Raw genomic sequence first — 13,858 nt, 5'->3', positions numbered from 1 at the left:
AGTGATGCTACCCCCACTCCCCCTACCTACTACCTACTGTGCCCAGAGGCAGGATTCCATGTCGATACTGATGTATAAAAGGATGTTCCTAGTGTTTTTGTATCATATTAAGTGATTGGAGATGGTCTCAGAGTCAATCCGGGCCCATGTGAATTGTGATGTGTCAGTTTGCCTGATGCCCCCCCCCACAAAGATCGATTTTTCTAGGCTTCCCATGACTTGTCAGTCCTTCAGGAGCATCCTTCCTGGGGGTTATTGAACCCTCTGAACATGATGGTCAAGCCAGATTTGCCAGAAAAAAATCAGGTTCTTGAGATATGCAAGGTCCCCCTCCCCCTCCTATCTCATATATCTTCATATTATGTGAATACTGATATATCAAAGGATGTTCCTAGTGTTTTATGATCACAGGAATCGATTGGAGATGGTCCCAGATTATTTCTAGCCTGTTTGAATTGAAATATGTCAGTTTGCCTCATACCCCCCCACAAAGATCGATTTTTACAGACTTCCCATGACTTGCCAGTGCTACAAAAGCATTTTTCCTGGGGGTTCTTGATCCACCTGAACACGATGGTCGAGCCAGATTTCCCAGAAAAAATCGCGTTCTTGAGATATACAAGGTCCTCCTCCCCCCTCCTACCTCCTATATTTTGCTGTGCTTGAATTTAACTTAAGACCGATACTGTAAAGGCCTGTCCTAGTGTTTTTTAGGTGTAGGAATCGATTGGTGATAATCCTGGACCACCTGGAGATCAATATTGGTGACATATGGTGGTGGGGCCAAAATGTCAGTATTTTGGCCATATCTCCACAACCCAACCGCCGATTTCTTTAATTGTTGGCTCATATCATTCCTAGAAGTACCCTCCATGATATGTACCAGCCCATGAAAAGAAATTTTTTCACAAGTTTGAAACCTATTTCTGAAATGACCATATAAGTGCCTGCAGAAACCGGTGCCCTACGCTGTAGCTCCACATAAGCCTTTGCAAGTCAGTCAACTGGGACATCACTGACTCAGTCACGCATACTTTCCACAACGTCGACATGGAATGGTCCTCATGCAGGTCCTGTAAAGACTGCCGTTTATCATACTCCACTGCCACCAGACCTGCTAAGAGGCAGAGGAGTGCAAGCATAAAGGGAAAATAGTACTAGTGTCATTGTATCACACTGAACCTTTACGTTTATATCATGAATCATAAATTTCAATATTTGTTCGAGCAAGCAAGGTCAAAATCGGTAACACCGATCCCTAGTAGATAGACATGATGTAGCTAAAGACAATGCTGACGAGCTTGATGTATTACTTGGGGCCATCAGATTCGGACTCGAAATCCGTGAACTCTGCAAACTCTGGTTGATCTTCATCATCCTGATGCTCCCCTTGTGGTCCCCAGTCCTGAACACCATGAAGTGCTTGCGTCGGCGGGTTCAGCATGCCACCCATATACTGATAGCCAGCAGGCCCTACTAAGCCAGTATTTCGAGGGAGGTCCTGCAAGCTCGGAAGCAATAGAACATTCTCATCTTCAGGTTCCGTAACTCCCTGTGAAAGCAGGACTGTCAGGTCATCTTCACCTTCAATCGCCAGGAACTGTGCCAGTAACATCTGATATACATTCCAGAATGAATCCGATGACACTTGTGGTTTGCCGAGTGAGGTATAGAGATATTGTGCACGTTGCTCGAATGAAGGTGGCATGAGATCGGAGACAGGATGATCTGGGGGAGCATAAATTGCTTCGACCTCATCAAAGAGCGCACTTGGCACTGGAACCTTGAGAAGAGTAAGTAGTGTTGAGCTGCAGTCATGGACGACATACTTTGAAGTCGAGTGAATTGAATTCACGAGGTTTCGCGCAAATAATTGCCAGAATGCCATGAGGAAGAATCTTATTTTTGTCCCTACGGGGAGCGTTATGGTTTCTACGATGAGCCCATGCATCGAGCTCAGCCTGGAGCCATGGAATTGCAAGCCATCAGAACACATAGCTAGATAGACAGAGATTGTCAGTGAATACATATGCAAGGAAGTGTTGCATACTTTTGCAGCGTGTTGTTGACGTCGTATAGTCCCCTAGTGACACCTTCCTCCAGGATATTCTCAAAACCTGGAGCAAAGTCCCTGCGAAGCACAGACCACATGATTTCGGGCTTGATGTTCTGGTGCTTTCGCATCCAGCGGTGCTGAAGTGTTCCGTCGAGTGCTGGATCTAGGCGATGTCAGATCATTGTTTGTGCATTGGCAACAGAAAAGTTTTCAGAGCCTGGATCGCTCTGAGTAATCAAAGGTACAGCTGAGATTGCAAAAAAAAAGACATGATCAATGTCTGATCAATGTGAGATGCTTGGTGACATACCTCCGAGTTTTCGGCAACAGTCAAGGTAGTATCTAGCAATGAGGCGTGGATTCTTGTTGGTCCACCAAACCTTCAGCCAATTAATCCAGCCAGTGAATGGATCGAGGCTGATATGCAGCCATAACCCAAAGCGCAGCCATTTGTCGTGCTGGTCTTGGGGCCAGACATCATTAACCCCCGCACACCAAAAAACGCCTCCGTTTGAGACATCCACGACGCCTAGCTTCCACAGCATTCGGCTCTGTGATCTTGAGAAGCTTGGCAATCAGTTCACTGATCAATCATCGATTTAGTAGTGAACAGTACTAGCAAGTAAACAGCAACTCACCGGGGTACATGAAAACTGAACTGCTGGCGCAGGTCTCGTCTGATGGCCTCGGCACCTCAGTGGGGAAATCGTCGTCGAATCTCCCGGACATGCTGTTCGATGGACTCGAGAATATGTTGCTGTTGCCTGGTCCATTTCCAGCCACAGCTATTTCGCATCCGACGGAAGCTGACAACGCTAGCACGATAAATTAGTTGAAGTATTTGCACTGGACATATGTAAGACATGGACCTGAGTCCATATTCCTCCTGGTCATAATGGTCTTTGAGGTGGCACACGATGTCAACATCACTCATGTTGAGCGTGAAATAAAACTGAGCCGGTTCTTGTATTTCCCTGGCAGGAGCTATGCTCGCTCAACAATCAGTGAAACTGGCAGTCTCGGATGCAGGCTTAACACTCACGACATGGCTTATGCTGGTTGGTGCGCCAAGAACGATCAGTCATAATGTCGGGAGCATGATCCAGCACTCGTCAACTTGAATGTTTAAGTTGAAGTTTGAATTGAATTCTGTCACAGATTGCGCTGTCATTGCATTAAGGTACTATCAGCATTCCCTGAGTTACTATCCGTAACCATCGGAGGACTCACAATTTGACGAGGAATGCATCTTGAATATATCACCAGAAACATTAATATTGGCTCTCTCAAGCAGTGGTTGGGGGTCTGACAGGTAAAAAGCCAAACAAACACGCTTAGTGAAGCTGATACGAAGCTGATCACTCCCGCTTTCCATACATGCATCATGAGAGTCGTGCACTCAGCTCCTCAATAAGCCACTCGCTCAGACAACCCTGAACTCTGACTGGATGCTGGGCATAGACTATATAGGATACAAGGCATGATCCACTGTACACGTCACATTCAAGTCATATCTGATATCGAAAAATCCACGAAGGATCGATCGCTAGAATACAATCATTGCAGAACTAAGGTCTGTAACTGTTGATTTTAGTAAGCACAAGGAACAGATAGGCTTTGAAAAGACTCACTCCTCTTGGCACTTTTACCGGTGTTGTCCATGTGCCATGCAACTCAAATCAAGCTCAGGACCTCTGGGTATCATTAATGCAGTTCCAGGGCTATAAAATGGGTGTCGAGAAGCGGGTGGTGCCCAGAATAGGAGGTAATGAATGGACCTGCTGTCACCGTTCAGGACAAAGGGAGTCGAACTGCACTCGTCATGGAATGCTCTCTCCATTAGCGAAATGTAGTCGTCATGGGATGTCCCCTTCGTTAACTCGGAAGTGTCGTAGAGGTTATGGGTAAAATTGGACGAGAAGCAAGTGAAGTGGCTGTTCCAAGTGTTCAATTTCATGGTAGTGGTGTCCTCGATCGTGCAATGTTCATCTGAGAATGCCGAAGGATGTGACACGGCACACTGTTGCAACAGCTGCCTCGTTACTGCATCCCACAGCCAAACAGTTTTATCATGCGAACCACTGACAATGCGAGTGCCATCCGGTGAGAACAAGACCGAGTTAACTGAGTTAGTGGTTAGTGTGCCCCCACAAAGACTCACCGACTGGCTGCCCCGTCGCAGCATCCCACAGCCGAACAGTGGAATCCCAAGAACCACTGACAATGTGAGTGCCGTCCGGCGAGAACGAGACCGAGGAAACTGACGAAGTGTGCCCCCGCATGGACTCACCGACTGACTGCTCCATCGCAGTATGCCACAACTGAACAGTCTCATCCCTTGGACCAGTGACGATGCGAGTCCTGTCCGGCGAGAACGAGACTGACAGAAGTGAACCAGTGTGCCACCTGAGCACAGTCTGAACAGCCGGCCAGTTCATATCTCCTCCAGATGCCACATGAAGAATATTCGGAAACCGTGCAGAAAGACTTTTGGACAGCGGAGAGTTGGCAGGCAAGAATGGGAGTGCTGATACATATAGATGTGGTGTACCGTGTAAAATGATGGCGCCGAAGACTTGAATGAATCTTTGTACGTCCATTGCAGTCGACGAGACGTCCTTGAATTTTGGATGTCCCTGTGGTTACGCATGAGCGCTTTATGTGGCACTCAGTAGCAATATACTCACTTTCAGCCACTGGGAAATGAGCGGAAGGGCAGGAACTGCACCGCTGAGTGCATTGATCCATGCGAGTAACTCGATCCAGAAAAGCGGCCGCTCGCTGTTGAATCAGGAGCACACTTCTTTTGCGAGCTCCTTGTCGAAGACTGCGGTTCGTACGTGCGACGTCTAAAATCGAGATGAATATGACAGATATGGGGGAATGCGTTTTTGGACCCTTTCTTGTAGCCTAGGATCTTCGCCATTAGGCAGATATGACGACTTCAAATCACAGATATTGAAGTGAAGACCGTGTTCTATCACTCGAAGTGATCCGAATGCAGAGTCGTGTTCCGCCTTCGACACGTCGATGAAAGACTCTCCGCTGGATCTTTCGTTTGTTAAGAAATCACGAAAGGATGCGTAAAGGGGTTGGATTGGGGAATCTGGGTCGGTGGTGCCGCTGAGGGGGGAGCCCACTCGAAAAGTCCATGAGGTTTCTTAGCGAGGACTGCAAACTCTCTGTCGTCAAGACCTGACCCCTGCAGCTTCTTAGATACGTAAGCACGGATGTCACGCTCTGCGAACCCTAGTGGAATATCATCCATGAACATCTGTAGAATATGCTGAACACTGTGAAGCTCGTCATTGATGTCGTCAAGCGGGCGAGAGGCAACGATGAAGCGAAAGTCGATTGGGAGATCTGTGATTTTGGGAACGGCAGGGTCTTGATGTTTGGCAGCTAGAATATGGAGGAGGTTGTTTCGTGTCTCTTCTCCACCACTCTCATACAGTGCGTTGATTACGATCACGATGGGTTCCTCAGTTGACCCAGATGACTTCCCCAGTGGTCCGATAACAAGTTTCTGCCACTGCTGAATGATGTCTGCCGTCTTCTTGAGTGAACTCGCGGCCTGAACTGCATCTGCTAATGCCCGCCTCATCTCCGGATCACGGTCAGCCAGATCGCGCACAATCGTGGAAAATATCTCTTCATGCCGATGATCTGCTTCTCGTTGGTGGTCAAAAGAGTAACATGAACCAAGCCCTCCCACATCTTCGAACCACTTAGCAATGGTATGGGAGATGGCCGATTTCCCCTTTCCTCCAGGGCCAGATAGCTACAGCACGCGTGGAATGTTGTCCCCAGTGCTGTTGACCCATTCAGTGATCTGGGAAAGGATTTCCGTGTGCGTCCCTTGAAGACACTGTTTTCTGGCATCTAGTTCCGTGCCGTCTGCATAAGTCATGTTGCCGAGGTTCAATATTTCTTCTGAAAAGGTATGAATATATGTCAAGTCACAAGGATGTCTGAACCCTTACCCCTGCGGTGGACATGTATGGCTATGTTATGAGCGACCTGGTCCCGGAAGGTTTGCATGAACGTATCGAACACATTATTGTACTTTTGGATTGTATCTTCCGTTTCCCAGATGACGTTCTTTCCGGTCTACTCCCTGTGACAATAGTTGAAGCTTGAGACTGTACAGAGCGCAGTAGCGTGTTAAGACTCACAAATTTTATTGGTCTCTGAATAATTTTTGATCGAACGCGCACATTCACGGGTTTGCTGAGAAATCTTTCCAAGGATAGCGCGCATCGACGAGATTTTGCCGCGTATTGACGAGATTTTGCCATGCATCTCGTGTTGTGCTATGAAGCTATGAACTTCAGATAACTTATCGAGAAGTTTGAGCACCGCTGCGTCGCGATCGACTCGAGCTAGATTAATCTGCATACCTGAGTAACAGTAAGAGAGAGGGAGAGAGAAAATGAAAACATACTTTCGCTGCAGGAGACAACACGCCCAGTGCCATCTTTGCATAGGGATGTACCTGTGGGACTAGATTAGTTCAGTTCTAATCGAGAAGAGAGCCCATACATCCACAATCTCTCCGATAACAGCGTCGAGTATCCTGAGTTCGAGATATATGTCCTATCAACTGTCAACAGCATTGAGATCCTCTTGTGCATCTTGAACCAGAGAAACCACAGTTGTCGCTGGTTCCGAACGTGGATGCATGTGCTTTACAGCCTCTTAAATACCCCGAAGCGCCTGGAGGGCAGGTTTAAGAACCTACCAAGGTTGATGAAGTACGTTCAAGATAGACATTCGGAGGAACAAGGTTACGGCTGGTGGAATCCTTCGAGTGCTGATGCCAATCTTGGTCGTATTCCAGGACACTCATTGCGCATGGTCGTGGACGGTGGACTTACCGAGATCCTTGACCTCTTGACACCGCCCTTAACCAAAGCATAGATAGTTTCGTCATGATGCACCGATTCCCGTGGGTGCTAGACGAAGGATGCATCAATATTTGCCAGTGAACTAAGTGATCCTGAAAAGCCACATACCAAGCTTTCAGGAGCTGTTTCCTCGGTGTCTGGAGTGGAATTCCTCAATGTATTGCATTTGCGTTTTGTCCATTTAAAGCGAGGTTCTTTCATATACGGGTGGTTGATGATACATGCATTCATGCGCTTTCAATGTCGTACATTAACGAATAGTTGCCGCGCATTTTCAATTATCGTGCGAAGGTAGTCGCGCTGCAGAGGACACGCATTCATAAAACTTGAATAAGGAGTTGCCTTGAAAAGTCGCTTAAGAATCGGGTGCATATACTTGGATGGAAGTGGAGTACCATATTATATTACAATGGCAACAAAAACACCCTAGGAATCGATGGATAGGCCTAGGCATCGTGAAAATGCTGCGCCACTGCTGCGACTGCTGCGGCAACTGCCGCGACCACTGCTGCGCTGCTCCCAAATACTAGGCTAGCCTTGAGTGCGCATCAATTACACTGACTGCTAGTTACTGGAAGCTCCCAATCCTTGTCCTCCAAACGAACCATGGAGTCGAGCATGCGCCCACTCCTTATTATCATAATCACGCTCGCAAGTCACTATCATCACAAGTACTTCTGGTCTGCAAGTCAGGTCTCCCATATATCGTTTCAACGACTATCTTCCTTGTCCCCAAACAATCTTTCATATTGCATTGTAGTCTTATTCCTGCGTATACAATGCTATTTTTCTTTCTTCTGAGCAAGTGACTGCGCAGTCGCGGGCATCATCTCAAGACGCGGTCAGTGCCACCTTTCTTCGCTTTCTTAGTCCTCCATGGGATCTTGCTACCTGTCGCTTCCGAGGTCCTGACGTATGTTGCTCGACATCGTCGCTGTCACTGAAACCTGGCCCGCGCTAAGTTGATCGTTAACTAGGACCGTGTCGAAAGTCGGAAAGCATAGTACCTCAAGCTCGTCTTCATCATAACCGGGATCTCCTTCATCACGATCCTCGTGGTTCCAGTGGGATGGGAGCCCAGCATATGGGTCCCAATCATCTTGATGGTTCCCAGCATCCAGGCCCCACTGATAGTTTCCTGCAGAGCCTGACTAAGCCGACTTCTCGAACAGGCGCTGTTCGAAGACCGACAGACATTCCAGGTCAACATCCGTGTGGATCACGTCTGTGCTTTTGCCAGTCTGGTTTAAAATGGTTGACCATACGGTTTCGAGAATGAATTCTTCCTGCGCGTCCGCGGTGCCATCTCTGGGGTAGTCGGGGTCTGCCTCCAATATGCTGCGCTTGTTGCATGCGAACATAATAGTGAGTGCGTGAGCAAATGCCGCGCAGCCTTACCATTGCACCACAGTCTCTTGCGCCCCTTCGATGTTATCAAATATCCAATGGGTGACCTGTGCTTGCTGGACTGCGGTCAGATCACCGCAATACTTGACAGTATAGCCGCCTGTTGACGACGCTTGACTTCCCTGTTGCTGTAGATAACGTCCGATGGGCAAATGCTGGATGTCTTCGAGGCGAGGAAGGCTGATGAGGAGCTGTATTAGCTAGCAAACGCAGCTCATGGAGGCAAAACTACCGTGGTCGTAGAACAAGTCTCCCACTGCCTTCCCTATCACAGCTTACCGCATAGAGAACCTCGAAAAAGGTGTGATTTTGACGGGACATGGTGCCCAGAAGATGGGTTCCAGCGGTACGTTGTGTTTCTTTGAAAATCATCCTTTTGTGTCACATATCACCCCGCATGCCTAACGCACGTGTCACTTCAACTCTAGGTGGAAGCATCGTCGTAAAGGCATGCAGTTCAGACTGCATCTCTTCTGTCTGGGGAGACTGAGGAATACCTAATTACACTTCCTCAACTCCATATCGACGAGTTGTGGTACGGATCCTCATACATCGAGCTTGCAGAAACGAGTTACATTCAAAGCTCTACCGGATGGCTTTCTACGGTACGTGCTTACTTTCCACTTCTCATCATCCTCTGTGATATTGATGGGTGTTCGAATGATCTGTTATTCACTCACTTTTCCGTAGCAATTATCGTAGATGTGGACTTTATTGATTCATACTTTTGCTTGAGGTCACTTGTGTGAGCGATAGGGCGATGCCATTGATTGGACGTTCTATGGATGCCCACATGATCTGATATATTCGCCTACTCCATTGGTCACACAAACGGTGAGACTTGATTCATTCAGACTTTCACCTGGGGCTCTAATAATGTATTCTCATTTCTCCATGTCAACAGGACGGACGAAGTTATCTGTTTAAGGTCGCAGCAGACAGAGCTGTGCCATTGTACATTATATGAAGCTCTTTGCCATCGGTCATCGTATGTGATTGCGGCTGGGTCCATGACTCCATCTCACCGCTGCCAGATGTCGATGAACTTGAACTATGACAGGTGCTAGCTTCAAACGTATCAATATCATATGTAGCACACTCGTTATTCTTTGGAACGCAACTGCTTTCCAGATCAGGCTACTAGAATCCTCGATCTCCTCGCACTCACCTCCTACCCATCCATGATCATCTGATCCTCAGAAACCGTAGCCAGAGTCATAATCCCCTTTGTCGTCCTCGGAGTCATCGTCGTAACCCTTTGCTTCCTGTCGTTCCATGGCACCTTTCCGTTCTTCTTCTGCATCTCTGGCGAGTCGGAGGCCACACGCATTTCGTATCCCCCGCGCGACCCATTTGTCACTCAGCCCCTCAAGCATCAACTCATATGGCCTGTAATCACTTTCATCATCAGTACACGCAACATCATATGAAATACCGACAGCAGCGAGAAGCAGCCGTATGCCCCTTACGAGTGATCGGTGATATGCGAGCATGGCCTCTGAGTCGGTTCCAGCAGGTTTCTCTAATTCCCCGAACAACACCTCGTGAACGTCCATAACTCCTTCCTCGTGCAACTCTACCCTCCCAAACTCAACGCGTCGCCCACGTTCGCCATAGTTTTTATAGGAGTACTCATAAAAACCCCAGCCTAAGGTTTGCCACCCATGGTACGCGTACACATCCTCAGGCCCGCCCATCTTGAGCTCATTTTTGATAGCAAGTGCATTGCTTGCCGTCGCAAGTGGGCGGCGTTGGATCTTGTACCCGAGGGTATATTGCCACTCGACCTCCGACCGACGCGAGCGGCGGTAGTATTGAAAATGCACATCAATGTACATTGGCGCAGTGGGTGAGTAGATCCTAACTATATGATCAGTGGAGCGTGGCTGTCGATCACCATGAATGTCAGTAATGAAATAGTGTCAAGAAGTTGTACGCACTTCCTCGTCATCGAGCACCGTCTCGTTGCATAAAATGGTGATGCATTTCTGGAGTGTGCCGTGCTCAAAGTCCATTTCATCCTCAATCTGAGAAACACAAGCTTTGATGCTGTTGGAAAGCCAAGCGTCGTCGGAGTACTTGTCGTATTCATCCTCCTCGGAGTCATCCTCAGAGACCTTGCGTGGCACTGAGACGACTGTGCGGTACTTTTGATTGGTTTGGAGGCGATTGATAGAATAATTGGTCCATGGGCTCTTTGTGGCACGAGTTGGGCGAAGTAAGGGACCAAAGTGATGTTCCGCCAGTTCAAATCCTTGCAGATCAGTTTTAGCTGCTGAAGTATAAGCACTATCGACACTATTTGTATTTGCAGGCATGATGGAGAGTGAGGTACGCGCAGAGCCTAGTTCAGCAGCTACAGATGTAGAGATCGAGAGAAGGGGAGGGGGCGCAATGAAGACAACTCTCATTGTGGCTCTGTGCTCTGGGTTTTAAGTTAGTCGCGGCTGCACATCGTCCGGGTTTGACGTACTTAGCTTATCATGTAGTCCCCCCCTCGTGTGCACGGAGATTAAATGCAAACTGAATTGAGGTTAGAAAAGGCCTGGTACATCGCCGTCGTCTTGGAAGGTTGCATTCAGTACTTGAAGCGAGATCTGAATGAATACATACATGTCGCCGAGTGCTAGTAGGTCCGGTGCCAAATTTGTACTTCGTCGCATCGTTTAAGCGCGCCAAGTATTATTGATCTGATAGTAGGCCCTATTGTTACGTTAGCATATTAGAGCCTTTCCGAGCGACAAGTGAGAGCGCTTACCAGTCGCTTCGTGTCTGCTGAAGCTGACGAACAGATCGTAACTTAACTTAGACAAAAATTTGTGATAGAACGAACGAAACCTCAAACTGAGCGAGCGAGCGCCTATAGTCACGCCCATAAACCCTGAGGCCTGAACCCTGACAGCTTATGTCACTCGCTTAGTAAGCACTCTACCAAATTAACTTGGCTACACAAAACAAAGCTCCCGCCCGATGTCGATTTCACCAACTCCAATGGGTTAGTTAGTTAGTTTGAACGTTAACAGTCTGACAATTATATTCAATATTCAACCATCGTTCATCGATCCCCGTCATCCCGACAGTTTACACATAACTAACTAACTAACTTAACTTACTTGCATTGCAATTGGGGGGCTTTCAGTATCGCCACTTCCATTCGGTGTTGTGTACAAAACGTTCTTGAAGTCAGCGGACTCATTTGCGAATGTGGGCTTCCCAGACGGCTGCATTGCGTGGAAGAATATTTTTTTATGTAATTATATAAGCTCCTTGCCATTCTGTGTCTAAACATATACGTATACAATATTCATTTCGCGATGTTTTCACGGCAGGAAAATTCGGTTTGTCAAGCCCCTGCGCGTGCTGTCATTCACGTCAATGCGACCCCAAAAATCCAACTCGCTTCTCAGCCGCTGAATTGTCGGAAGAGTCACGGCGCGCGCGCACATCTGCGATCAGCTGCACATGTGGTACTATATTTGCCACTAGTACATAGGTGACCTTCATGATCAAGCAACGAAGCCTTCGTCATGCAAGACACTACAATGTTGTCAAAGGTCAAAGGTAAGTCGTGCTCATCATCAGATCTGAGGCTCCAAGCACTACTTGGTGTCTCTGGCACTTTAGCGAGATTCGGATCGTCTCTTCGTCTCCGTCGAAAAATTACATATATGTCGACCATTCATGATCGCCAATCATCATTCAATGGTGCCACAAGCGCTCAGCACGTGGAGAACCATGATCCCGGCAGTTTACGTGTCCTTGGCTCCGTCGGTGGGCCGAAGCCTGGAACAGGTATAACGAACATGTTGGCAAGAAGCAGTGCGCTATCGTTGACATGTTCTGGTAAGTGCATTCACGAAGTATCCACGACCTTGCTCAATATCGTCTTCAAGGGAAACTGAGACTGGATCGATCGTCGTCACCCCACTCGGACTCTGGTGCGATTGAGACTAGGCCTGGTGCTGCAACTGTTCCCTTCTTCGGTATTGAGCCTGCTATTCTGGACCCTGTTAGTGGAAAGGTACTCAAATTAATGCATGTCGTTCAATTATGATATTGACAAAGTTCGCAGGAATTAGAAGGAAGCAATGTCGAGGGAGCTCTCGTCATTAAGCAACCTTGGCCTTAAATTTCCCGTTCTGCATACAACGACCACAGCCGTTACCTGGAGACGTACATGAAGCCATACGCTGGAGTTTTTTTACACGGGAGACGACGCTGCACACCATGAACATGGCTACGTTATGGTGAGGACGTCCATTGGAAGATGTCCCGCCTGTAATGACCATTCTGTAGATATTATCACTTCAGACACACCAGGGAATTCACGTACCACCGGTCAAACCCGGACGATGTGCAGCCGCGACCAATAATTAAATTAGCAGCAGGAATTAAACACACATCTGTACCGTCCTGCTCTTGAAACGCTCCACACACTCATAAGAACATCTACGTCGTCCATGACTTCCGTTCCAAAACCACTCAAGTTTCTAGGCCCACATTATTCTGGCCTCCAGGAACTATTCGAGACATGGCCCGCATCCGAAAACAAGGTGCGAGGAAAGCCTTTCTGTAGGACTCTGGCTTATCATCATGCAGAGTCTATTCGCCCATATTCTCTCTGTTCTCGCTATGACATACTCCGATACTGAATCACGAGGAACCCTCCGCTACCGTATTCTTTCTGCATCTCTCCTCCCTCCTACATCCAAAATCTCTGAACCAGGTTCTTGGGGGCACGAATGCGCCCGTCATATTACTGTTGAACTAGGAGGGGAGTATACCATCCGTCAAGAGGGTGAAGAAGCAGTCCCCCTACCAGTATCAGAGGCTGATTCAGGCGCGCCTAAATCAAAGCCCGCTCCGGTCCCTCCTCCCGAGGATGTCACTTTCTTGCGCACGATACACAAGATCTACCTTCGATTCTCGAAATTCCCCGAAGCTCTCAGTGTCGCGATCCGCCTTAATGACGCTGCACTCATCCGACAAGGCGTCAATGCCTCTGAGAACCCGTAAGTCGCGTCAGATGCACATTGATATTTGCTCAGGGTAATGAAGAAGCAGCTTGCTTTTCTTCTTGCGCGTCCACAAATTCCCATCGAATGGCTGAAAGCGTCTGCTTCAGAAGACGCAGACGCAGATGATGAATACCCAGAAGACATCCCAAAGTGCCTAAGCACCACACAGCTCAGTAGACACTTGAAGGAGTTCGGAAAAGAGGTGGGCGTCGCAGATCCGAAGAGCCTTGAAGATGTACACAAGAGTCATCTTGAGACTACGAGTACGTTCCACTTTTTGTACTTCTGTCTCCGCTCGTTAGCAAGGCATAGCTCCCATCCCTCCTCGACCCGAAAGCACTATCACTCGTGACATCGACTCGGTCATTGGAGTGTCGCGTTCGTTGCCTGATGTCAGGGCACGTTCTCTGGATGATACGTTGGCGCTTGGCGCTGTATGCGTTTACATGCTCAATGCCTGCTTCACCGGC

General features: G+C 48.1%; 6 protein-coding genes across 6 annotated transcripts; 3 read left to right on the top strand and 3 right to left on the bottom strand.

Moving 5' to 3' along the window:
- Positions 1-270: 270 nt before the first annotated feature.
- On the top strand, positions 271-1,019 carry DFJ58DRAFT_847721 (uncharacterized protein; the record flags this gene model as incomplete). The annotated part of the gene is made up of 5 exons (XM_041393509.1): positions 271-306; positions 396-464; positions 508-623; positions 715-790; positions 954-1,019. The coding sequence occupies 5 exons, from the start codon at positions 271-273 to the stop codon at positions 1,017-1,019; spliced, it is 363 nt and encodes a 120-aa protein (XP_041236131.1).
- Positions 1,020-1,309: 290 nt separating this feature from the next.
- DFJ58DRAFT_719387 (uncharacterized protein) lies at positions 1,310-3,141 on the bottom strand (the record flags this gene model as incomplete). Its single annotated transcript, XM_041384619.1, has 10 exons — positions 1,310-1,405; positions 1,526-1,783; positions 1,830-1,961; positions 2,092-2,219; positions 2,367-2,514; positions 2,552-2,639; positions 2,695-2,741; positions 2,784-2,871; positions 2,926-3,040; positions 3,099-3,141. The coding sequence occupies 10 exons, from the start codon at positions 3,139-3,141 to the stop codon at positions 1,310-1,312; spliced, it is 1,143 nt and encodes a 380-aa protein (XP_041236130.1).
- Positions 3,142-5,117: 1,976 nt separating this feature from the next.
- On the bottom strand, positions 5,118-8,691 carry DFJ58DRAFT_750229 (uncharacterized protein; the record flags this gene model as incomplete). The annotated part of the gene is made up of 14 exons (XM_041387728.1): positions 5,118-5,837; positions 5,877-5,989; positions 6,040-6,166; positions 6,232-6,369; positions 6,416-6,448; positions 6,501-6,551; positions 6,599-6,652; positions 6,934-7,011; positions 7,072-7,197; positions 7,855-7,920; positions 7,971-8,090; positions 8,151-8,301; positions 8,362-8,550; positions 8,603-8,691. 14 exons carry the CDS (start codon positions 8,689-8,691, stop codon positions 5,118-5,120), a joined length of 2,055 nt encoding a protein of 684 aa, XP_041236129.1.
- A 562-nt stretch (positions 8,692-9,253) lies between these two features.
- On the bottom strand, positions 9,254-10,718 carry DFJ58DRAFT_821853 (uncharacterized protein). Its single transcript, XM_041392043.1, has 3 exons — positions 10,311-10,718; positions 9,539-10,256; positions 9,254-9,492 (listed from the first exon to the last, which is right to left on the bottom strand). The coding sequence occupies exons 1-2, from the start codon at positions 10,686-10,688 to the stop codon at positions 9,567-9,569; spliced, it is 1,068 nt and encodes a 355-aa protein (XP_041236128.1). The 5' UTR covers positions 10,689-10,718; the 3' UTR covers positions 9,254-9,492; positions 9,539-9,566.
- Positions 10,719-12,038: 1,320 nt separating this feature from the next.
- On the top strand, positions 12,039-12,591 carry DFJ58DRAFT_869412 (uncharacterized protein; the record flags this gene model as incomplete). The annotated part of the gene is made up of 3 exons (XM_041394268.1): positions 12,039-12,213; positions 12,264-12,391; positions 12,443-12,591. The coding sequence occupies 3 exons, from the start codon at positions 12,039-12,041 to the stop codon at positions 12,497-12,499; spliced, it is 360 nt and encodes a 119-aa protein (XP_041236127.1). The 3' UTR covers positions 12,500-12,591.
- Positions 12,592-12,758: 167 nt separating this feature from the next.
- Positions 12,759-13,740, top strand: DFJ58DRAFT_670762 (26S proteasome regulatory subunit rpn-1; the record flags this gene model as incomplete). Its single annotated transcript, XM_041382891.1, has 3 exons — positions 12,759-12,923; positions 12,970-13,382; positions 13,419-13,740. Coding segments are annotated over 3 exons (900 nt in total), but the record flags the coding sequence as incomplete, so codon positions are not given.
- Between the last annotated feature and the right edge of the window lie 118 nt (positions 13,741-13,858).

The sequence above is a fragment of the Suillus subalutaceus genome (assembly GCF_016647625.1).
Source record: "Suillus subalutaceus strain FC151 chromosome Unknown DFJ58scaffold_240, whole genome shotgun sequence".
In the NCBI taxonomy this organism is placed as follows: Eukaryota; Fungi; Basidiomycota; class Agaricomycetes; order Boletales; family Suillaceae; genus Suillus; species Suillus subalutaceus.
This window is presented reverse-complemented; position numbering and strand designations above follow the sequence as displayed.